Source organism: Megalopta genalis, chromosome 12 (assembly GCF_051020955.1).
Source record: "Megalopta genalis isolate 19385.01 chromosome 12, iyMegGena1_principal, whole genome shotgun sequence".
Taxonomy (NCBI): Eukaryota; Metazoa; Arthropoda; class Insecta; order Hymenoptera; family Halictidae; genus Megalopta; species Megalopta genalis.
The window spans coordinates 11,751,151-11,778,545 of NC_135024.1; the positions used below are offsets into that span (position 1 = coordinate 11,751,151).

The window sequence follows — 27,395 nt, forward strand, 5'->3', positions numbered from 1 at the left end:
GAGTCCAAGCGAAACATTCAGGAAACGTTCCATTTCGGCACTTTTTTACAAATTATTAATAAACCCAGAATTCACATTTAACAAATAGGGGGGCTATGGTGTGTTACTTCTATTGTTGCTTCGTCACTTGTAAGCAATTCATTCGGTGGATTTAATAATAATAAAAGCTGAGACAGTGTTTTCGTAAATTTCTGGCGACGGATTCGAAATAATGTAATGCAGTAAATTCTCCCTAATCGATTCTCAGCTTGGACGCAAAAATGGACAATTTAGGAAAAGGAGGTACGATTATTTGAGCCTCGTGGCTCGTTTTTATAGTTGTTGACAATAACTATAAAATAAACGCGCCTCCTCTTCCCAAATTGTCCATTTTCGTCTACAAGCTGGAGTCAATTAGGGAGATTTTAGTGTATATGAATTTATAGTCCATTATCATCTTTTTTCATTTTCTTCAATTAATGTTTCAATCTAAAAAATAGTATATATACGAAGACAATAACATATCTGACTGTTCTATGTCTATAACAAAGTTGGACATTATTTGAATTGTTTCGAATAAATATTTATCGAAGATAATTATCCGAATAAACACTTTTTAATCGAACATTTTATTCGTATAGCAATGATTAATTATTCGTTATCAATGATGCTATTTATTTATTCGAATAAAATTCTACTTGAATACATTTTTATCTAGATAAATTTTTATTGGATAGTGACGAATAAAATTTTATTCGTTAGCCTTTGTCACATATCCGTTAACCGAATAAAATTTTTCCCAACTCTGACTTGTAATAGTTCAAATATTCTCCATTTAATAGCCTTAAAGATTATACAAGATCAAATATAATAATATAATATATAATATATAATTGCAATACGTTGTAATATTTAGAAAAATATTTAGATAGAGTAAAATTAACTGAAAGTTAGTTGGTTTTATTGCAAAGCGTTTAATTAAAGAAAAATAGCATAGCTTTTGAAATGTGAGTCTTCATGGCAATAAAATAAAGCCATTAAGAAATTCTTCGGAAAGAAATGATAGTTTGTTGTAATTATTTGTCAACCAACTATGATAAGGAATAATTCATAGCAATTTATTAAAAAGATCAAGCAATCGACAAACAAAAGTTCAACTATTGTAACTTTTATACAGTCGATGTACAATTGTCAATTTATAAAATATCAGTAAATACATTGGTTTTAAAATAAATGATTGATCTGTAAAGTAAACGTGTGCTAAACAGCAGTTTTAATCGTAACAAGAGTAAAAATTGCGTTGTTTTTTTGTATCAAACAAAATTTAAGATTAAATTTTTTTAGTATTCTGAAAACTGTGTCAAATGGATGCACAACCAATTCAGGAAACAAAACGCAAATATTCATTCTCGTATGTGTCCCTTCTACGCGGATAAGGTTGAAATCTTACGTGATTAAAGCAATATTACCCTCGTTATAGGATAACGATAATTACATTCGCTTATCGCCAAGACAAGCTAGATTATGCTAGATAAAATGGAACATTCTGCAATCCTAACAGATACGAAGAAACTTACTCTCGGTATCAGGAAGTATAGTAATGACAACGCAACTTGATACTAGTATATACAAAACACCAAAAATATCGAATAATATTTGCAACTTTTTGAAATATATAATTTTGTTTTGTATATTTTCTTGTGATCTACAACTTTTCTCTTTCTATTATTTTTATTATATCCTATCTGCAACTGACTGAACAGTAGAGACAACCAGCAAAGGGTCTAGCAGGATAAGCATGACGAATCGGTTTCCACGCTATTTTTCACTCTTTTTTTCTCTGCTGCTCGATGTTATCTGCTTATACTAGAATTCCCTAAAATTTCAAACCTCGACCCCTTTGTTTAAGGATTATATAAGATTAGGAAACCTAAATTTTACCTCTCATTTTCTCAATTATTACTTAAAATAGTTACACGAAATAAAAGTGAAATCGAAGCAGTATACTAGCTTCATCCGGAATATTTTTCTCAGACTTTTAAATCACTTATTACGGTTTGGAGAACAATAATTTATTCTCCATGGGTGGTTTTCGCAAACAATCCTTTGTTGTGACCATCTTGTAAAAAATCAGGAACAACATTTTCTCACGTATGTATCTATTATGCGTAAAAGTTTCAGAACAATTGAATTGGTGGAACATTATCGTATAATTTTAAAACGTTATTAAAAATATCTCCGATTTCTATTATTTTTCGATATTTTATAAATCTGAAAAGTTTGAACAACTTTTTCCTTTGCATTTTAGCGTATCAGCTATGTACATGCGATTTCCAGAGAAAAAATATCTTTGGCATTAAATACCTCAGAAATTACTAACATAAATCATTCTGTTGTTTCAATGAAACGTGCGCATTGGTAATAAATTTAAATAATGAGATATAATTGAACGAAATAACAATTTCTGTTCCGTAGGGGAACAATACCTTCGCCCGCACCTCACTGGAATTCCGACAAGCTATCCGATAAAACCGGTTTCCGTTCGACACACCTACATGTCTTTTCAAATCCGAGGCTTTTGCAAATCTGTTAAACACATGCAACATCAATAACGGTATTTGAGAACATCGGTCCACAGGTTAAACTCTGATCTCTACCGCTTCGCTTGCGGGACAATACCACTGTAGCGTTTCCTGTAAACCGTAAGGTATTGGTACTGCAAATATCGCAGTTCTAAACGAATTGGGATGCATACAGTGTCGTACAAAAAGATGGCACACTTTAAAATTAACGTAAATTTCATTTATTTAACATTGCAACCAAGGTTTTATTTCTATACAAATTTGCAAAATACCGCTATAAACATTCACAAATGAGGTAGAATCGAATTTTGTCAGTCTAAATAATCTTACTTGAAAGAAAAAGAATTTTTATGAAAATACAGTGGACAAAATGATAGCACATTTAACTAAAAAAATTATGTATATCAATAAAACAACGAATGATATTTAATGCTTTATATTTCGTGGCTCATCTTTTACATTTATTAACAATCATCATTATTTTTAGCAACAATTTATAGAGTTCTTTAATAGTTCTTTGTTCACTCATCTTGAATGCATTTTTTCATTCGCCAATGTTTTGAAATTGTTTGCCATTTGCATACGCAGCCCGGTTAAGATTTCCACAACAATTTTCAACGGTACGACCTTGCTGGCCAATCCAAAACGCGATTTTTTTCTCGAGAAAAGTACACTCTTTTATTACTTTCGCAGTGTGCTCTGCGGCATTATCTTGCTGAAAAATGCAGGGTGTCCCTGAAAGTATGTACAAGCGGGTACCAAGTGAATCCTCACAAAAAAACATGGAAAAGATATAGACTTAGTTTTTGAGAAAGTCGAGTTTGACAATTACATATATCATAAAATAGAATCATTGTCATTGACATGACAATACGCAGCGATCACAACATAAAAACAAAATATACAGATGAAAAAAAAAATACTTCATTAGCACAAGAAGTAAAGAGAATATGGAACCAAGAAAAAGTGACAATAGGGTAAACGTGCCAATTAGTGAGCTCCCCTCTGATTACTGTGTCCTCACAATAATTTCACTTACATTTAAAAATAACATTATTCAATTATCAGCGCGACGTCAGCCCCCTGGAGCTGACAGTAGACTTTCCGTTTGGCCGATGTCAGTCCTCTTGGACTGACAGTGTATTTTCTGGGGGCGACAACAGTTCTCAGGTACTGACAGCGAACATATCGTTTGCGGATTTGGACAGTATCAGCGCATGGGGTCGGCAGTATCAAGGTAAAAAAATAATGACGACCTGCCGCCTCAACGGAAAACCCAGCAAAATCGGCTCCGCGCTTAACATTTTAAAGATATTGCATTTTTAAAATAAAACTTCACCTGTATTTTTCATAACTGAATGAAAACTTCAACTTCTTAGGACCCAGAAATAAGCGGAAACTAACCTTTAAAATTGTTGATAATATTTCGATGTAGTTTTGCCTTGATCTTGTTGAAAGACTTAAGAAGCGCGTTACAAATAAAGATGGAAGTAAATAAATGGCTCATTTAATTTGTTGAAAAGTCGGGACGTCACTTTAACGGGCTCAGTAATTGATACACTTACCCTAGTACCGTTCACAATGTCGGCAACGGGTATCGCTCCAAAATTATTTGCACAGAATTCACAAATACTACACTTACTGTAGCAGTGTAAATAAAAAAAATACTGTAAATGTGCAAAAAGCAGTCATTTTCAACACATCGTAATAAGAAAATTTCTACAGCAGAAACGATAACATGAACTTGGCATAGTCCGTTCATGCTGGTCAGAAACCAGAGAGGAAATGCTGTGAGAATCCGCTGCCATAACAATGATAATAATAATAATAATTATAATGATAATAATAATAAGAAGAGAAAACACACATTTCTTTACTCCGTCGATGCAATTCTGATAGAACGTAATAGGCAGACTATAAACACGCGGAACGTCCATCAATGCACCGGCGCCGCAAAGCCTTTGTCGTTCGCAGAACTATGCGAATCGCGTACCGCGGGCCGGCCACAACAATGTAATGACCCACGAAACTGTTCCCGTCGATGGAATCGCGATAGGCAATGGATAAAGACACGACACGCGACACTGTTAACAAAGCATGGAGCGTGCTCTATGAATAAGGTTCGTAGCCTCGATGGTGTACGGAGCTCCTACACAAGGAAGACGACAATCGTGTTCACGGACCTACTCAGTCAGTGAACAGTAAACCGGATGCAAACCACTCCCGCTGAAACGATGGTTCTCTACGGTCTTGGCTATATGGATGAACGGTGCTCGTGCAGTCTAATGCATAGTCACAGTCTTCTGCATTCCTTGCGAACCGAACCGTCCGACGTCGCGTTTCCGACCAATGTCGCGACCACGCCGAAACTCTGCCGCAATAATACCGCTGACCCAAATATGCCGATGCGGTTTCAGTTTCGTGTCGTATGTAACCGTGGCATACTGACGTGGTATTATACTCCGAAACGGGGTCCGCCGCAGCCCCCCACAGGCGGAAAGAATAACGGCCTAAGGAACTTTTTATGCGAAAATACGTCCGAAAATCTGGTCGCGTTAATTCACGCGTGTACGAAGATTGTTCGTGCACGCATGTGAACTTCGGCATGGCGAATATATCGACACTGTTGCGTACGGAGATTTTCTCACCGTGACTATTCCGTAGCTCGGGAAGGAGGCACGTGGGGTTTTCGTCGATGAAGTTGATAACACGAACGTGGCGGGAAGGGTATTTTTGAGATCAACCCTTACAGGACCATAAGGTTGCTAAGAGTAAATATTAGTATGTAATTGTTTGTTTTAGTTTGTTTAGACGTGATATAAATAAAAATCGTAAGAAAGATACATAACGATGTGTAGTTTTTTGGGGGGATTTTATGGAATTTTTTTTTCCCAATGGATTATAAAGGTAACGCAAATTATGGTTCGGCTTATTATGCAATGTCTTTTATTTATTGGTTTATTATAACGAAATGTTAACTAAGATAATACGAAATTATGAAAGAAAATTATTATACAAAATGATGTACTGATTAATTGCCAAGCAATTTCTTTTGATCGTGAAGCTAAGACAAATATTGCACATAGTACATATATTATGCGTTCTATTTACTATGCGGTGTGTAGCACAATTTGCGCATCTTTTCATTTTTTTCCGCTTTTTGCATGTCGTGTGCTGGCAAATTGCGTTTTGTACCAAAAATAATCAATAATTAAATAGGACAATCACCAATTTAAAAATGGGGAAAAATGTTTCCCTTAGTCGCGAAGGGGTTAAGACAGATTTCACATTCGGCGAACATTCGTGATAAAAATCACGAGATTTTTATTTTTATTGTTATTCGAAATAATAGGCTGGTCCTGTCACCTAAAAGAAATCAAGTCATTCAGTCCAGTTTTAATAAGTTACACCCTTTTTCAAGCGGTCTTACGTTTATGGTCGTCACTGTGCCTATAGTCCTCATGCGACAAGAAGGCACTTCTATGTTCACATTCCACCTTCTAGTGGAGCAGCTAGTAAGTGGGGGAATGTGAACATAAAGGTGCCTTCTTGACACGTGAGGACTATACCTCTAACCGCGATTAGAACCCAGAACTACAATGCAATAATTGGCCTGTCGAATCATAGCCAATATTAGAGAACGGAAACCAGATAGTAAAATTAATCATAATGGATAGTGTAGAAATTTGCTCAATATTTAAACAATATTGAATCTGTAGAGACTAGGAAAGGACTGAGCCTGATGAAGACAGAAAATATCGCGTACCGTACCTACAACTAAGATTATAACTACTCGCTTAACTCTACGACTCGTAACGTTCCTCGCTCGACGACTCTCGAACACACTCTGCTTGCCTTTTTCTCAAAACGTGGCGATTGCATCCGCCGGGTCTCCGTCGCCAAGGGTTTTTCTCATCTGACCCGGCCTTCGCCAACGTTTCTCTTTTTATTGCCTACCCTAAACACAAAGTCTTAGAACTACGGTCTTAAGCCTAACACTCCTCCTCGTCCTAAACATACCTAATAAATTACGATACTACAATAGTATTTGAAGTCTTCTACTTTCTACATATTCTAATAAAATTCAATCTGTTCGAACATATTACCATAAAAATGTGCTTTTGCAAAATTCAACGCAGTGTCTCAGAAACACGTTCTTTGCATTCATCTGGGTGTAGCATTATTTTCCAAATCACTTCCTTTTTCTTATTAGTTTATTAGCCACTTAGTTCTCATAATATCGTTATATGAAATATAGACATCAGTCTGTGTCATCTACGGATGGTGTGTGGGCGGGGCTTCAGAACATTTTCGTTAAGAAAAAATTTGCTTTCTATCACTTCAGGAGTCGCTCCTTTTAAGTGCTCATGGCATTTTTGGGACACTCTGCGTATTGCTGCAAGAATTGAAATATTGTAACTAGGTTATTCTATGCTTTAATGTAGGGAATATCTTGTATCATATCTACACTGCAGTTCGCGAACTACGACCAAGTAACAGCAAACTTATTCGCGTGTAGTGGACACAGTTCGCTGAGGAGGTGATACATCAAAAGGACTTGTTCTATTCTTCAACTGTCGCGAGCTGATTGGGAGCACCAGTGTGGGCGCAATACTTCAACTTTCTATGTAGACGTTATACCAGAAGATGGTTTACTTCGTATAGGATATCTTTCAAGAACGTAATCAAAATTATATTACGGCTCGATGAAGTCAAATAGGCATTAGGGATGGTCGTTTCATTAAAAACAAAATCGACTCTTGAATCGAATTTGAATCGCAACGTCAAAAATCGATCCACTAGAAAATCGAACGGTAAAATGTCGATTCACCAGAATCGTGAAAAATCGTTTAAAATAATGCTATTTATATCCATATGCATACTGCATGGCTTATTGCTTTATCATTTTGTAAATCGGACCTAAAATGCAATGCTTCAATTCTTACGACACTTTAAAACCGATTTACAAAATCAAGTTCTTTAATGAAAAAGTAACTCGATATTAAGATACTGCATATAAACGATTAAATTGGATTGTCATATTTATTTATTTATTTAGGACTTGAAAAAATTATGAAATAACAATAATCGAAGCGTACAGTAATCATCATTTATTAACCAATCACTTAAAGGCAATGAATTTAGGAAGATGAAATGTTGTAAATGGCAATAGTTAATGGCATTATGGCGACTTTAAATCGATGATCAATTCGTAACTAAAAAGATCGATTCGTTACAAAAACGAATATCTAAGAATTCATTTCAAAAAATCGAAAATCGATTCTGTAGAAAATCTTCCTTGGATGATTTCTAAATATTTTAATAACAATGATCAAGTTTCAGAAATCGAATACTGACTTGGAACTAAACATTCTGCACGAATTGTTTTATTTCTAAAGTATGAATCACGGAGATTGGTGATCTGTTACAGCTTGCATTCTCGGAATATCGTACTAATATTCGGAAGCGACTGGTAGCTTCTCAGTTCCTGACTGCTTTGGCGAACGGAAAGGTCAAGAGAACGCTGTTGGCCTATTCAACTCTTGAACTTTAACCTTCAAGAGATGACCAGTGATCTAATACCACTAGCGGTAACGTGATATTAAATTGACTCCGTATCGATAACGGTGACTTTACGTCAAACTAACTCTACATATATCAATCTGATTGATCATGGAGTCTTATATGTATAAAGTCAGTTTGACGTTAAGTTACCATTATTGACAGGAAGTCTATTTGACGTCAGGCCACTATTATTGATACGAAGTTAATTTGACATTACGTCACCATTATTGATACGATGTTAATTTGACGTAACATCACCACTGGTGTTAGGAGCCAATTTGATGTACGTCACCATTCTAAGCTTAAATAGGTCGGACAATGTAAATAGACTGCGGATTTTATGCATTTATGACAAAAATGATTAGTTCAAATGCAAAATAGCAAAAACATAATATTATTATATTACTGTGAACTCATTAAAATTATTAAGGCATTAGACGAAGGTCTATATAGTCCCCGCATCTTGCAATTAATGATGAGCAGTTTTTATTTTGCATAAATATCCGCGGTATAATTATAAGAGACCGCGTTATTAGAAAAAGTTACTAATGCTTTTGACAACGTATATCAACGTTAACGACATCGATGAGATATATCAGATACTATTACAGGTTATTTTAGTATTACACACACACACAATTAAGTACTTCAATTATCGATTGAATTTTTGTTTCAAACGTATAAGAATATTTTCTTTTGTAGTTGATAACTTACAAGGGAATGTTTCCAAGTGTAACACACCAATTTTAATGAGATGTTAGTATAATAGTTCGTTGAAAAATATTTGACACCTATTTTAGTACATCTACAATGATCCATGTCTAGGGGGAAGGGGGTGACTTTGGCTCCCAAATTCGAGGGTAAAAACCATATTTTTTTAGACATCTTGAGAACTAGTGGGCGTAGAACAATGAATTTTTTTTAAATACATGGTTGTGGTCGACAAATTTAATCGCTTGAAACAAGTTTCGAAAAAGTTATTTGCTTAAATAATATTTCAGAAATAAAAATTTTTTTCAATTTTGCTTATTAATTGTTCCTCCATTTTTATGTATGTGTAATCTGAGGATCAAAATAGGGGATATGTAATTTTATTTAACGTTATTAATGGAAAAAGCTATTCAGATGTCTTTTTTAACCAATAATGCCTCTTTTTTAACCAAAATCTGGCTGATATAAAGAGCGGTGTATTCCTTCATGGAATTGAACATAAAATTTTCCTGAAGTATTAGTACTTCTTAATTAATTAGTGATTTTTATAGATCATTATATCTTTACGTTTATATTAATGGTGTATTATAAATATGTAACTACTTCCGGAGCAAATGCATCTTTTTCTATAAAAAATCTAAAAATCAAAAATCTAAAATATTAAATCTAAAAAGCTGTTTGGATGTCTTTTTTAACCAATAATATTATCTGCCAAAGAGGATTCAAATCTGGCCAATATAAAGAGCGGTGTATTCCTTCATGGAACTGAACATAAAGTTTTCCTGAAGTATTAGTACTTCTTAATTAATTAGTGATTTATAGATCATTATACCTTTACGTTTATATTAATGATGTATTATAAATATGTGGCTACTTTCGGACTTTTGACGAAATATGTGGAAATAAATTTTCCTTTCACTCTCCGGAAACAATTCACTTGACACACTTTAAGCAAACCGGAAACCTGTTTAACTATTCAAATAATATCGCTTTTGGAAATAAATTCAATTCTGGTCTCATGATTATGTTAAGTAGGTATAATGTTTAACCCTTTGCCGTACCTAACTCTCCTAGGCTCTCGGGATTTAAATGTCTGCTGCCGGTCTGAACGCTCCAAAACGCTCTTGCTCCATTCGAATTGATATATTGGAATTTCTATTGCGTTCTGTGGTTCAAACGCTACGTTAAATATTCAAGCGAAAATATATCGAGTATCAGATAAGAAAATAATGTTAACGATATCACTTATAGTCTATTTTTTATGATTTTTTTTCTCTGGCCAGACATAAAATCCCACTCGGTAGCAGTAAATTTTAATGTCCATTTAGCAGCGGTCCATTAAATTGGAGCGGCAAAGGGTTAATTTGATTTCACTGTTTCATTTTTATCGTGCACGTCGAACGATGTATATTTAGCTTTGCTGCTTAGTTTCACAACTAACCCGTACGAAACAGTGTTAACATTTTGTGTTTACAAACCTTGCCACTAAGCAACGTATGCTGTAACCGAGTAGGTTGGACGAGTTATCTCGATTGCGGTAGACCGTATAATTCAGATCCTCCGATATTTTGTGGTGGCTTATGTAATTTTCCATGTTTGCCGAAACTTGAGATGTTATGATAATTTCGGTGGTTCTACGTCTGCTCAGTGAGGGACTAAATTTCTTGAAAGCCGCGTACGACATCATAGTGAATTATCTCTAAAAGAGCATTACGGGATCGTCGGACTTCGTTAAATAACAAATTATCGCTGTATATCGAACATCTACATTTCCATAAATCTCTCAAGATGATAAAATCGAATCATATCGTGGCCATTGCCGATTACACCAGGTAACCAGTTATTATGCGCTTTTCATTTGCATGCGCTTGGTGCATAAACGAATTCTTTATTATATAATTGCTAACGTATCACCATGAACGCCACTTGCTGCAACGCAATGATGTATGAAACTTGTTTAGCATAATATTTATTATACTATACAACGTAGTGTACGTATAATATACAGCGTGTCCCAAAAGTTAATTAAATTCGGGAAATGGGGGATTCCTGTGGTTATTTGACGTAATTTGTTTCTTAGCGCAAATGCAATTCGCGGCTTTGTTTACGAGTTATTAACGAGAAACAATGACCAATGAGAGGCGAGATCAGTTAGCGAGACGGCCGAGCCAATGAACGGAACTGAGTTTCGTCCGCTCATTGGCTGGATCACCTTGCGTCAGCCGAGCTCGCTTCTCATTGGTCACTGTTTTTCGTTAATAACTCGTAAACAAAGCCACAGATTACATTTGCGCTAAAGAAAAAGTTACTTCAAATGACCTCAGGAATCCCTCATCTCCCGATTTTGTGTAACTTTTGGGATGCCCTGTAGTTACACGACAGTTCCGTTTATTCTAAAGACATTTTGAACGAATTTCATCTCCATTGATTCAAACGCAAAGTCGTGCTTGCGAGACTATTTCCTTCCCGACGATCATGCAAGTTGGTCAATGTACAAGGTACCAATCTGGCGAACCTAAATCGACGAGACGAGGCTCAGTATGTGAGGACTTCAGAGCAATAGTGTAAATGTTTACACCCCTCCTTCAGGTCAACGCTATGTTAGCTGTGGCTTGTAGTTTACACCGATTAGTAGCCAACGATTATGCTACTATATGCAACACAATAAATAGGATTTAACAAACTTGTAAACTTTTCACATATTTGTAAATTTTATATATGTCATGAATAAAAATCTCGACTTTGTACAACTTACATGTTGTGTATCGTCTTCAAAATGAACACAGAGACTATTCTTGCGTGATACGCAATAACAGTATTAGAGGAAGGAGCGTAAATATGAATTAAGTAAATATGAAAAAACACTTGATTCAATATTTTGCCAATAAAAAGCAAAATGTCTACGAACATCAGATTTCAAAGCAACTAGAAAAATGTCAGAAAGTTATAGAACAATATCATTAAATAATATTTACACTAAATTACGCTTCATTGTTCGGTAAAAAATTGTTTTACATTTTCTCGTGAAAAAAAACCGATATTACTTTCCGAACATAAAATTTAACAACTAACAATAGTTGGATAAAAATTAGTTGGACAAGATTAAGGTACATTAATGCAAAATGTTGTTGTTCATCTTGAAGAAAAGTATTTGAACTAACATTTAGTAAAATATCATTTTGGTTTTATTAAACCTAATAATCGTTCCGGGACTGTTTTGTATAATATAGATTCTCTGACTTAATTTGTTGTGAGTTTAATTCTTAGTCATTATTACATTGTCTCCTACTAACACAGACTCTTCTTGATAAATCAACAAAAACATTGTCGACAATACATAGATTGGGTAAATTGGCTATACCAAACCTTCAAAATGTTTTAAATAAAACATTATTCAATAATGTTATTACCATCGGTAATACGAACTGCATAGTTACTTAATTGACCCGCGAACAAACGAATGCGAGTATTTTTCGTTATTCATGCGATCTCGTAAAAAATTTACTTATTTTGTCGTGATATCATATCCCGGCTAATACCATCGCACTGTCACCATCCATTTGACGACGACTTAAGCGCTTTACGATTTATCACCCAAACTCCATCCATCACGACTGTCTACATTGAATTTCTTTTAATTTCTTTTTTCGAATTCAGCGAACGTGTTCGTGAGGAGACTTCGAACCTATTCTCTTACGAGGCTCGGCGTGACACAGAGTTAGGTCTGAAAATCTGTTCGAAACTAAATTTTACTAGAGTCGCGAATTCTCGTGCAGTTTCAGCCATATATGAACATAGTTTTAACAAGCAATGCGAAATATACCCTCGTAATATGGTGACGACAGTTGAAGCTAGTCGCTGCTAACCGCTTTCATTTTGCTACCGCTTTCAGTGTCCTCAATGTCTGATCTCACCTTCAACTAGAAATATTTCATATGCGAAGGTAGATCGTTATAGTTTTCATATGGTATAATTAAATTATTCTCAAAACAGATGAAAGTAGACCACGCAAACTTCAAATTCAAAATGATCACTGATACAACAAATTTTCATTACTTTACGTTTCGATATGCGTGTTTTACATTTTCTTGTGCACTACGAATATAAAAGCTATTTTTTCATCGCCTCAAATTTCTTTAGAACTTTAATTCGAAGCAGATATTTTTAAATTTTGTTGTGTTTCAACTCAGAACAGATGAAAGTAGACTACGCAAAATTCAAACTCAAAATGATCACTAACACAACAAATTTTCATTACTTTACGTTTCGATATGCGTGTCTTACATTTTCTTGTGCACTACGAATATAAAAGCTATTTTTTCATCGCCTCAAATTTCTTTAGAACTTTAATTCGAAGCAGATATTTTTAAATTTTGTTGTGTTTCAATTATAAACATTGCGTGCATGTTCCTTCAATAAGCGCTAATTAATATTAAAAGATGGCTGAGCAATTTAAAAGCGAGTAAGGCGCGTTCGTAACGCTCCTTTTTCGGTGTTTTTCAATTTATGCTGAAAACTGAAGATCGTAGATAAAATCCAACTGTGCCACGAGATAAGGCAAAACTTCTTCTTATGAAAACTGTCCATATAAACTAAAACATAGAGTTTATCTTCCATCGGGAAAATAAAATAGTTCCACAGGACACGTGATATCGTCAGTGATCCTCAACGTACGCATACTGCAACCCTTCAATGCAACTCACTCGACGCAAATCAAGCGAAAACAAACTTTGCGTTGTACCTTACTTTGGCAGTTTTCGTATGAAGAGGATCTGCTCTATCGCATAGAGTAGTCCAAGGCTCTCAGCTTTCAAAATAAATTGAAAAATCCGAACGTATAGAGCGTAACATATTTCTTACCGGTGTGCAGTAAGGTAAAAGAACCTGTTATGAAACACCGGCTCAATTGCGACTCCTACTTGAAACAATAGCACAAATAATAATAATAAATATAAAATATAATATAAATATATAATAATATAAAATATAATATAAATATATAAATATATAAATATATAAAATAAAATATAATATATAAAAAATAATATATAAATAATATATAGAAGTGAATGTAAAAATTCTGTCCATAGTTTTGAACATTGTTCTTTAGAAATTCACTCACACAAATACCGTTATGCAACGATCCGCTGTAAAAAAGAAATGTTCATTCGAATACGAGTGTTTTAACAGTTGGCGTCCGTGTTTCACATACAGGGACAGTGTCGTTACTGATTGTTCCAGTTCAGGGAACACGTGCGTGGTTTTCTTAATCGCAAAGTCAAACATGTTTAATTCTTTTCGTTACGCAGTAAGAATGTTAACAGTGTACCGGGTGTCCCACTTAATATGGCTATCTTGAATATCTCGCTTATTTTTTATGATAGGGAAAAATGTCACAAGAAAATATTATCTTGTTCGAAGGGGCAAATATTGCGATGGGATACAAGTTTTTCCGAAAATTATATTTTTCAAGATTTCGATGTCATCGGACTTTTTTTTATGTGGGCTATGTATATTCACCACCGCAATGCAATAGCTGTGATCAAAATGTAACCAACCACCTACAATACTACGATCATCGCGTGACCTCGAGTGCAAAAATGAGAAAAATCAGAAACAGTAGTTAATTGATGGAAATAGTGAAAGAACTCAGAAGAACTGTATTGTGGAACAATTATGAAATTCTTTTTCCTTTATTTACTAAGCATTTTATTACTAATAGAGATTTCGCAAAACTATTTTTGTGAGTTACTCGATGAAGATATTTGATCTCTTTATTTTCACGAAACCAAAGCACTTTGAAAGAATCTGAACTTAAAAAGGATTGGGAAAGGTTCTAATATATTCGATCCGCGGCTACAGTTTCACGAACGTGGTGCAGTAATGTACCTTTAGGACCTAAACAATTAACTATACTGTTTTGTAAGTCAACAGTCGAAACCAAAATGTATTCAACCAGGCTCTCCCCCGCATGCCATTTTCGTAACAAAACCAATTGCCTCGAAAACTAACATTTAGCAGGCGTCTACAAACTCGAACGATGGATGCATTTAATAAATCAGTGGAATTTCCGAGCTATACGATTGATTGTCATTGTTTCGATACGCTATACTGTATACGTCTGCTGTATATAGCATTTATAAGAGCAAACATTTGGAAAATTTCGTAAACTTCGTATACTTTGCTAATATGCGCCGATTAATAAAGTTGTAGGTAGTGCTGTGAGAACTAAATATTATTAAATATTAAAACAAGCTTCTGTTTCGACATTTTCGAATCTGAAAATATTATTTCATGACATTTGTTATATTATATTGTTATATTAATAACATTTACATTACAACTAGTACTATTTACAGCACTATTCTAGTCACTTCCAGAAAATATTGTACTCTTTCCGCACGACCACGCTATTGTAAACTCTACATCGCGTATTGAGCTGGAAACCTGTTTTATTTGACCTAAATGATCACAGCGTAACCCTAAGTTCTAAGGAATCAAGAATACGTATCAGTAATTAAAAAATTGAAGTGTCCTCCATCTTTATACAAAAATTCTGTTGGAAATATTTCAAATGTAAAGATATCATTATTTCTTCTAATCATTTTGGTATAATCATTCTCAAAGTTTATATTGTTCTAAACTTCGCCGTTATAGCACATAAATAAAAAAATATTTATGACACTTGCATAGGCAGCATAAATGTACTCGTTTAGCCGTATAACAATATAATTAACAATAAAATTAAAACAATTAATATTACTTTGAATTTCTAAATTTTGCATTGAGAATGTTTGAATGTTTGAGAATTGTTGTAACCGTATAGCAGGAAATAGTTATCTCGCAATGTTAGATTTAAAAAATTGAATTTTGACCACTTTCTCGCGTTTTTCGGCCCACTGATTATCGCTTAATATCTAACATCAAGCAAACGTGATATTTCGGCAAATATAGTAAATTTTTCCTAATTGGCGCTCAGATTGTGCACAAAAGTGAATAATTTTGGAAGAGGAGATACGATTATTCGAGCCTTGCGGCTCGCGTTTTTATAGTCACCAATTAGTCAACAACTATAAAAACAAGCTGCGAGGCTCGAATAATCGTATCTCCTCTTCCCAAATTGTCCATTTTTGTGCACAATCTGATCGTCAATTAGGAAGAATTTACTGTATCAGCAAAATTGAGATTTCACACCAAAATTAAGCCGGTCAAGACAATCCGTTTCACATTTTTTGTTTTAAAATTGCTAAAATCATAATGACTTTGTCATAGGAAATGAACAAGTTTCTTAATCCAAGCATACATTGTAATAAAAACGATGAGAAATCGAAATAAATACAGTCTTCTTGTCGTTTTGAAGGAAAAAACATTGGTGACTTTTAAGACCCGGTTGGTTTAGTCTTAACTTACTGTTGTTGCACGAATGAACGTATTCGGAACTGGTTCCCTAGATCGCTTTCTCGACACTTATTCTGAGGGATTGAAGGGTGCTCACTTATTCTAGATACAGAATCGGGAAACAACGTGACAATAGGGCATGCCATTGATTCTTTGTTTCATTCAATGTATTTGCTGTCCTACGGTGCTTAATTGTAGTTTAATTAAAATCCGAGGACGCCGCCCGTGGGAAAGTTTCAGAAGTTAATCCCCGGCAGAGTCGGCGATACTTTCATATTAGCAAGGCACCCGCCGCGCCGTTCCGTGGCCGTTGAAATAAAACGAGTTAATTACATTATGGCACCAACGTGCCGCATCGCGACGCGCATTCTCCGCAGTTTAACCAGCCGAATATCGTACACTTGCGACTTTGTCATACGAAACGCTAAATTATTTCCGGCTTTTATTGGCTTCAAGACTATACATGTAGGATACCGGACTACTTCTACGCTTCTTTCGTGAACATAAATTTATTTTAACTTCACGGTATCTTAGCAGACACTGTAAGTCGACATATATGAACGGATTCTTACTGAGAAGATACCGATTCGTAATTTTACGGTTATTACAGTGTTCGAAAATAATAGATTGCTTTTCTTAAGATGACGACAATTATGCATCTCATTTGTGAGAATACAAAACGAATAAACCAATCAAATAGCAACAATGTAATAGTCTTCTCCAATTTAGTTTAATTCAGACCTAATTCAGACCTAATTCAAATCTAATTCAAAGCTAATTCAGACCTAATTCAGATCTACTTTAGATCTAATTTAGACCAAATTCAGACTTAAGTAAATTAAACATTGATAATATAATAGTTTTTTTTATTATTATTTAAAGTTGCGTCGATCTCTTTGGGTTATTAATAGTTTTTTTATTTATTATACATTTCAATGAATTTCGCAAAACTCTGAAAAATTGGACGAAAGTGCCTCTTATATCTATAAGCAGATGTTATTGAAAATAACGACTTTGAAAAAATATTTCAAGATCACTGAAATTTAATGTGGCTCCCTAAAATTGCGCATTTACCGTAAAATCCAATAGAAAAGTGCGGTTAAACACAATCGTGGTAAAATAATCGAATAACCTGTTTCTAACATATTCTAGCAGAAAATCGTACAGAAGATTATTTACAAAAAATTCCTTAAGTGTTCGAATCTGCATGCCAATTCCCTCTTATATACGTCATTTTATAAAAATCAGTGTCACAGAAAAGTTTAGATCATCGTCCTATAGAATCCTCATTATAAATGTATTATAAAATAAAAGTGCTATTAGATCTGTGAAACATGTGGTTTCCTTGCATTTCACAAATTTGCGCATGACATGAATACATAAATATCCGAAGTCTAGTAATAAATAAAAGTAACGAATACCAGAAAATAATTAACCTTCGCAGTACCAGCGGTTGGGCGTTCACGCGGAACCCCATGATTGGGTCCAGACGGACCTATCTTTTCTTAATTTCTAAGAAGAGTTGTACTAATCACCTAATTAACCAATACAAGAGTACGCAAATATAATACATAGAAATGAAAGATTTTTTTATAACACAATAGCTATACCCTAAATAATACAAAAATCGATTACATAGTTAAAACACAGTCACCAATTATTGCAACATATCTATGCTAATTTATTATAACTTCTATCGTTTCTATAATAAGTAATTATTTGGTGGTTGGAAAGATGGTTGTTTGTTTGCACTGACTTGTTTGGTACATCAAAGTAGTAAGAGATCTTACTGACTCCGGAAGGAAGATACCTTTAAAGTATATATAAAACGTTTTAACAATTCTTGCTATGTACATGTGACTTATACTAAGTAATAACTTGGGTATAATTTTTGTTACTGTTAAGATGGTCGTTCAAATTGTTGTACTGAAAATGTCAAGATTGCGACCCGAGTTAACATGGAACATTTAATAAACCTGTTTAATTAGGAAAGTTTATTTATTCCTTACCGAGATTCTAACAAATTTTGAACTACAGTTCTCACCGTTGAGAGTTTCGGGTGTAAGTCGTGTCCTTTTGGAGGAATTGTCCGAACATTTCGTGAGAATTACAGTCAGCTTCGTCAGGAGTCGAGTGCCACACTGATACCGGGCCGCGAAAGCCTCAAATTTCAGATTTTGAGTTAGGCTAGCGAAGCTGGTTACTGTGTAAATTTTTGCCGGTTTTGCTTTTATTTTGCTTATTTTTGAATACAAAATTGTCATATGTCTTATTCGACAAATATAAAGTTAATTCTGCTCGAAAACAATCTGCAAAAAATCTTTCCCGTCGCGGAAACCTACGAGATTATTCGCTTTCCTCTGTGAACTAAGGAATCGATCCTTTTACAATATTAACTTTTTACGAGCCGTGTAGAAAACGAATGCGAAGAAATTTTAGGGACATCTTGAGAGTTATGGGAGTTACAAAAGTTCCAAGCAGAAGGGGCGTTGCTTGAAAATTGATCTGGCGTTGAAATTTCCAAGAACACTGCTTCCAAATGAGATTTTTAGAATTATTGAATTCAGTTACAAGAATTTTTCACGTCATGAATTTTAAATGAGATTTTTGCATATAAAGCTCGGCCGAATAATGAAGGTGTAAATTCGTCGATTTGGAAATTAGCTCGCTAGTATCTTTCGGGGATGGAAATCGATGTCTAATGGAAATCGTGACCCAGCTTTGTATAAATAGCTCTTCTTAAAACGAGCTCTATGGGCGCTTTTCCAGGAGAGCGGCTATTAAACGAGATCAATTGATAAATGAGACGAACTAATATCGGCGACCGTGAACTTCCTCAGCCGTTTCCAATTCTGTATACGAGAGACCATTTGAACTGAGTTAATTGCTCGTCGTTGCGATTATTTATTTAATAATAAATATCCTTACATTATAAACGTTAAATTTATCACGTGTCATTAATACTGCAATGCGAAGTCATTATTCCATGGTAAATCGAGCACTCTTTGTGGTCGATGATACAGTTTTTATTAAAAATATAATGCAGCATATGCAGATGAAACAAATAAAATCGGAAAGTTTTTAATCATCATTTTACGAATTACCTTTTATAATTTCATTTCCATAGAATAACCTTTTGTATTTCCAAATGATTGTATGCCATTAGCATCATAAATCGTAAAATTCTCTGTAGGATTCGATTTAAATTTCAAAAAATTGTTTACTTGCTGCACGCATAACAATCAATGTATGCAGTAAAATAACGCCATCAGTTTCGATGCATTAAAAATTTCGAGGACAATATTTACCTCAATTTTATATATTGATAACATTTATCTTTTATTACAACAGACACATATTATAAGAAATTATTTCCTGAAGACGTGAACTACTTTCGATTACCTTAACTTTGACACACGCTGCAAAGGTCACATAAATTCTCTTATTAACAAGATAATTTTATCATTAAATGTGTTTTTTTCGGTAACGTTTCATGCTCAATATTTAAAACAATGATCGGAGTAGATCTAGATCTGATTGGGTCTCAGTCAATAAACATACATAAAAGTTACAGAAATATTCAAAACGCAATGTTTATATTGTCAGTACAAGATCAGATAAAAAAAGTAAAGAAAACGTCATTTTCTTATTCTTGTTGTCATTCGATACAAATGCAAATTTTGCAAACACTTTGTTATCCACTGTCTAGTCAACTAGTAAGTCTAATATTTCAAAAAAATTGTAATCATTTGGTTCAATTATAAATAAGTTATTGCTTTTTAATCGGCTTTTTTTGACGAGTACACTCATCATAACACAAAATGTTGCTATTTCTTCATGACGAGTATCAATCGCCGAAAACGGTCAAATTGTACATCTTATAAAAGTGTTGTATTTAAACAAAATATAAAGAAAACATGCAGTACAATTATAGTAACTTACACATTTTTCAAAAAGATTTCATACTCGATGTATGCACAAATAGAAATTTTCTGACTTACATATGTACTTTGAGACAACGATAATATTAACCGTGAAATACGATATCCTCTTTAGTGATTTAATCAATATTCAAATAATACGTATGCACAGATCTTCGTTAGAGTCCGTTCCAATAACAATGTATACACTTTCGGCAGTGTTTACTTACCTCAGTTTCCGCAGGCAAGTCTTCACGAGGATCGCTGTAGGATTGTTGAATATTTATTCTCATAGCACCCTGACATAAACTTGTACAATGTATGACAACATTAATGATCAATTGCTTTGATAGCTGAATCTACGCCCATGGATTATAATATACGTTTATCAAAATTAGTTTGGAGAAATATAGAAATGATATAATAATTTACTATAAGAGAGTTATTGATTATACGAGACATATTAATTTACTATAAGAGGGAAATTATGAAAACGTATATATGATTCAAGGATATTTGATAATAAGTTAGTAAAATACAAGTTAGTTAAATACAAATAAGTTTTGAGAAACAAGACAGATTGATTCCCAAAGTTATAATAAATCCTAGATTAGTGTACAATATAAATTTAAAATTATAATAAATCCTAGATTAGTGTATACAATATAAATTGAAAATTATAATAAATCCTAGATTAGTGTACAATATAAATTGAAAATTATAATAAATCCTAGATTAGTGTATACAATATAAATTGAAAATTATAATAAATCCTAGATTAGTGTACAATATAAATTGAAAATTATAATAAATCCTAGATTAGTGTACAATATAAATTTAAAATTATAATAAATCCTAGATTAGTGTATACAATATAAATTGAAAATTATAATAAATCCTAGATTAGTGTACAATATAAATTGAAAATTATAATAAATCCTAGATTAGTGTATAATATAAATTGAAAATTATAATAAATCCTAGATTAGTGTACAATATAAATTGAAAATTATAATAAATCCTAGATTAGTGTACAATATAAATTGAAAATTATAATAAATCCTAGATTAGTGTACAATATAAATTGAAAATTATAATAAATCCTAGGTTAGTGTACAATGTAAATTGAAAATTATAATAAATCCTAGGTTAGTGTACAATATAAATTTAAAATTATAATAAATCCTAGATTAGTGTACAATGTCTTTATATTAGCCTGTGCTATTTGGTGTGAAGGGTGGATTCAAAGGGCTAATGTGCTGTAAATAAATAGCTTTCGAAAAGGATAGACAAAGTGTGAACAAGAATTCGGTTGAGGAGAATTAAATGCATGTACGAAGTCTTATTAGCACTCGACCATTGCTGGCCATCTAGCAAAGTGGCCGAGGCTCGATATAATTGCGCGCGTGCACTTACCCAACAGGCGTTTAAAAAGGCAGAAACCTGTGGAAGCAGCATCGCTCGGAGACAGGTCTGAGCCAAGCGATTTTTTTCCTATTTTTTAGTATGAAGATATAAATGGATTCCTCAACCTTCCATTTATATTCGCATTACTCTTGGTAGAATACTCAGCCTATACAGCACATCCGAAGCAATTGGTTAAATAATGGGTCGGTTCCACGTGAAGCTAGAAATTATTTTACCACGACTTCTGACGAAACGAAATCGTGAATGTGTAAAAAGTACAAGCAAAATTCAGTGAATTATTTCTTTATAATTAACAATAAACTTTTATGTTTCAGGATACGGTGTTATATTACCAATTATTTGTTTTGTTCGGCATCAACTGCGCGTTTTAATTGGATACATATGAAATACAACGTAATTAGCCGAAGTATGACGTATGGTTGAATGATCGATTTACGCTATCGACGTAACGTGTGGTCGCCTTTGTTGCTGTTTTGAAAAAATCGCTTCATTCGTTTGTTGTTATTCAATAGTTCGTTAGGTGTATTAACTCCGGTATATTAAATATTATATACAGGGAGGAGGATGAGAGGATTCTACATATAATAATACAAAAAAATGTGGAATAATATTTTTTCATTTAAAGTTCCGTTTTCGAGACAAATTAGCTTGAAAAAATGATTCTATTGCATATGAATCAAACGGCGCGCCTGAACATGACATACCAATTTTATTTCTCATGATACTGCAAGTCACGCAAACTTGACGCATCTGCCAACTCGGTTTTCTCGAAAACGCAGACTTAATTCAAAAAATGTTATATCAACGCTTTTCAAATTGTTCAGAACTGTATTGAATAATAGATAGTTATACAGGTATCACAAATCTCTGGTACATCTCTATCAATAAAAATTTAGTTTCACCCATAAATGTATCATTTCTATGCCTTGTAAATAACTGTACCTGTGTGTTCATTTGTGCCTATGTATTTAAAGCTACATTAAATTCGTTCGTAAAATTATGTACAATGTAAATATAATGTAACATACGAGTTTATCATTGAAGCCCTCGCTTTCGAGGAACATGATTTTAAGAATTCGTTCAGGTCACGTGTCTTAGTATCCACAATAAGAACAGATTAATAGTGATCAGACGTGTCAGCTGATTTTAATTTAACACTACTCGTTTTTCTCAAAACCGACGCCTCCGACGAAAAAAATTGTATTTTACATTTTTGTTTTACTTTTCTTATGAAGAATCCTTCCGATTGAAGCAACAGTTACATGACACCCTATGCGTATATCGATATCGCGTTTTAAGAAAACCGTAGCGTAAAAGACACACATTACGGTAACAAAATGCGTTTTAAACATTATTTTGTTACATTTCCTTTTTTTTTAACACTGTGGACAAAATCGATTAGGTAATAAATTTTATAGGTTCTTACGCCTTTTTACCGTAATATTTCTCCTATATAATGTTATTCTTTTATATTTTTGAATTCCTTTATACATTGTTATTCAATCGTTCACTTTTGTTTTACTTGTACTCCTTAGTATTGATTCACAAATCATAATGTTCACCTTCTTTGCTAACTATGCAAAATATATGAGATTATAAGATGTGCTATTTTATTGGCACTGATGAATAATACATCATAATAATAATTATTATTATATTACTATTATTTATATTATTATTATTATAATTATTATTATATTACATAATAATAATTATCTGATCGCTTATGTTTGCGCAATACCATATAGATCCATGAATATAGTATAGAATTTGACGAGTGATATCCATAATTTTCTGTTGCTAACAAGTGAAGAGTGAAACGAATGTTACTTTAATATAGTTCACACAATAAATTTGCGAATTTTATAATATAACCTCGAACCATAATTATTACACAGACGTTATTAGCGTTTCTATGTCTGTAGCATAAAATATTTTATTTTATCAGAGCAGCCGTCAATCATACAGATAATTTTTCTCTTCTACATTACTGCAAAATATGATTCGACTTAATAATTCCATTAGAGAGACAAACAATAACGTTTGATGGAGTGGGATGTGTGACAGATCGTATATGCAAACAATACGATAGACTCTACCAATCAATATTTTCAGCCGTTTTGAGTGTTAATTGTGTAGTATGCGATCGAGCGTTATTCTTCAATTAAAGGAATTTCTGTTCCCTGGATACTTCGTTATTATTGTTTCGTTATCGCAGGTTATTATTAAAAAACCGATACACACAAAAAATTGTACCTCCACCATCCCTAACAATAATTATCACCTCTGTACCAGACGATGATTGAATCTTGAATTTTTTTAGTTTGACATTTTAAAATGCTTACGAATTAATCCACTAACTTTTAAAATTTTGTATCATTTCCCTAGATTACACCATGTTGTTCAAACATTTCGGAACCAATTTCGGGTAATATAATCGTATTGAATACCGAAAATCTTACATAGAACGCTGATCTCCTAAAGTACATATCTCGAGGAGACTTACCATTCTTAAATGAATGATAAAAGCTTTATCAAATTAATTTAAAAGGCTTCATTCAGTTTACTTATAAGGGTGTCAATTGAACATTCTAAAAAGTATCATAATTTTTATTTTGATATTATTTAAATCAAAGTACCTCTTGCATGAGGTACATAAATGTGTACGAGGTATTATTATTATTACAATATAAGGTTTTATGCACATCGTTTCAGGTCGATTAGTGGTGCCTTGATAATGGAAATTTTTATCTGCTTCTTTACATTTTATAAATTATTTTCGTTGAAAGCACAGTTTATTTTATATAGAAACGAATGATTTGAAGTAAATCATAGAATCGTAACAACTTATGGAAAATAAGCATTTATACTGTACATTTAATTGAGAATATTCTTTTTTCTTGAGGTATTGAGATTCCAGTATCGAAAAATGAATTGTATATGTTAAATTCATTAGGACATGCCTACGAAAACTAATTTTCGTTTTCGTATTAAAATTCATACACCTGCGTGTTCTGTCAAGCATAGGAAACCTGCCGTTACTTTACAGGAATTAATTTACATAATGGCCTATATCTCAGAAATCCAGAATGATATTCACTTCAAACTTTAATTATGACTGAACTTCGAAATGAATTATTCGTGTAGGTAAGGCTATAGAATCTATGCATAATTTCCGTGAAATGCTTATTGCCTAATAAAGTTATATTTCGTCACGCTTAAAATAACGAAATATAATAAATCGTACAGTCTCGTGAACAGTGTCAAGAATTACATACAAAAATAAAAATAAAAATTTGTTTAAACAATCTTGTTTTAGTTTGCTAATAGTTTGATTTAGGAACTTCATTTCTATGTGATTAATTTGTAAATCAGTTTTTACGTATAAAAGATTACATATAAAATTCAACCAGTTTCAAATTGTTGAGGTAATTATGGAACAAAATAAATATCTACGTACCTCCAGTATCTCGTAATTAATGCAGACTATTCTTATTTTGCATAAAAATCAGCAGTCTAGTCATCCGAATAGAATTTTGCCCAATTCTGGTACATAATAATAATTTAAAGCATTGCTTGATTAAAAGACTTCATTCGTATAAACAGAACAACGTTATTTGTCAAAAGTATCATAGTAATTTTCAATGAAATAAATATTTCATTAACGATGGAAACGTTTCATTTCTTTCAGTGCATAACTTTTGTCAACCGACGAACATTATTTTTTATCGGAGTAATATACAGGACGGATAAAAAATAAAATGCTGCAACCTGTTTGCTGTGAAAACGCACAGCAGATATCGACTTCAGTTTTTTTAATTAAACGTGGCAGGGAGGCTGATCGCCCGATGTGCAACAGAATTTTCTAGGTCAGCTGTTAAGGGTATAAAGTTCTCTCCCAATTTTTTTAAAATGGAGCGCTGTATTAACTTATCTTGCATGAAGCTTCATTTTCGAGATAATAGGCTCCGGAATATTTGCCTGACGCAAATAGATAAAAACTGTATATTAATATTCGTCAAGCCATGGATTTCGTGTACTTAATCCGACCTCGATACCATCATCCGAGTTTCAACCTTTCTTTGGATTTGTAATTTTGTGTAAATGTACCTGAATCTTCGTGACTTGTAAACGGGTCTATAATTTTGTATAATACTTATTGCTATTGTGCACTTACTGTATAGTTTACAAAACACCGATTTCGAAAGAAGATGCAACTTTTTAATTTTCGAGATTCGTTTTGTGCTTGTTGCAATAATTGTAATTTCTATTTTTGTAGTAATATTGTGACGAACTCTTTTGTGCAACACTGATGAAATAACACTAATGAAACTTTTTAAAAATTCTGATAAAATTTCTTAAATACAACGTTATCACATCACCATTTCACACTTTTTATAACTTTTATTATAATTTCAATCTAATGTATTTTTAAATGTTCATTTGTCTCTTGCATATTTCTTTACCGAGAAACATTCTTTTGCGAAATATGCGGTAAACGTGAGTGAAATTGAGAAATGTTTAATTTTTTTCTTTACCATTTTTATGATTGTTTGAAAGAAATTGTTTTATTCAAACACCACATTTTATTAAATAATATATTTCACGTAATACATTGTAAAATATATAATTTTTTAAAGACGGATCATTTGACCTGCTGCGGTAGGTTTAGTGTTAAACAATATTGTATTCTGATAATAATATTTATTAAAACATTCCGAGCCGAGCTATTTTTACTCGACCCTTCACACTGGCCATTTGATATTCTACTAAAACTTGATATATTATATGTAATTATTAATTATCGTATATATAACAACAAAACAAACCTTATGTGGTGGAAATTAATTCTTCAGTTATAAATTTGATATAAACTATTTTTTAACGCATTAACTAAACATGTAAGCATGTTATTGCATATTATTAAACAATGTCACAAATTTCCACACAATATTTTGATAAGGATAGAAATTTCGGATCACCTCACTTTTCTCATACATCATTCGATCATTCAATGAATCGACTTTTACTTCTCTAATATCATTCGATAATTCAATTGTATCAATACTTAATAGAAAATCACTCCACACATCAAAAGTGATAAAGATATCCAGAATTTGCCAATTTCTGCGGATATTTTTCTATGTATCCAAAAAAATCAACACACTGGATCGCATTTGTAGAAGTTAGAAATCACGTTTCATTTTCAAAATACGATCGATAGAATTTTACAAAACGTGTCAAACGTATTATTTTGTTATACCGACACATTGATGTTACATTCTAATAAGTTATTGCACTATTAAATAGTTTATAATGAAAGTATACTGTACGATAAATGGCATACGTTACAAATGTAAGAAAAGAAGCAATATTAAACAGTTAACGAGTACTATTCGTACGGGATGCAAAATGAACTTTTCTTGACATCCAACCATGTATGCTTCGATAGCAACGGTTAGTCGTCTGAGCTACGCGACAAATGTACACCCTGACCCCGATGTTTAATGAAATCAATTAATCTTAACAGACAGAAGGGATTTGAATGCTACCCGGCGATAAGTTCCAACCCTACTCAAGCATGAATGAAACTGAATGTATTCATGATATCCGGTCATGTGTTTCAGATGACAGCAATGTCGAGGCAGCGGTTCGCAGACCGCAGCAGCGGGGACAGATAAGGAAGGGAGGAGCCACGCATCGAGCAATCATGTGCACTGTCATGTGGCTCCTTCGGCTCCTAACGACTTGCTGCCTCGTTTATCTATCGGCATCCGACTTTCACACAGGTAAGTTCGTCTTATATTTATAG

The 27,395-nt window shown here is 33.2% G+C and overlaps 1 protein-coding gene across 5 annotated transcripts in view; it reads left to right on the top strand.

The window, feature by feature from the left end:
• The window catches only part of LOC117222967 (opioid-binding protein/cell adhesion molecule), a 727,814-nt gene that overhangs the window by 489,699 nt on the left and 210,720 nt on the right, over positions 1-27,395 (top strand). For all 5 annotated transcript variants that reach the window (XM_076525588.1, XM_076525593.1, XM_076525589.1 and 2 more), the window contains one exon: positions 27,211-27,372. In XM_076525588.1, the coding sequence (XP_076381703.1) occupies positions 27,294-27,372 (79 nt within the window). In that variant the 5' untranslated portion in view covers positions 27,211-27,293. The remainder of the gene's footprint in view (positions 1-27,210; positions 27,373-27,395) is intronic.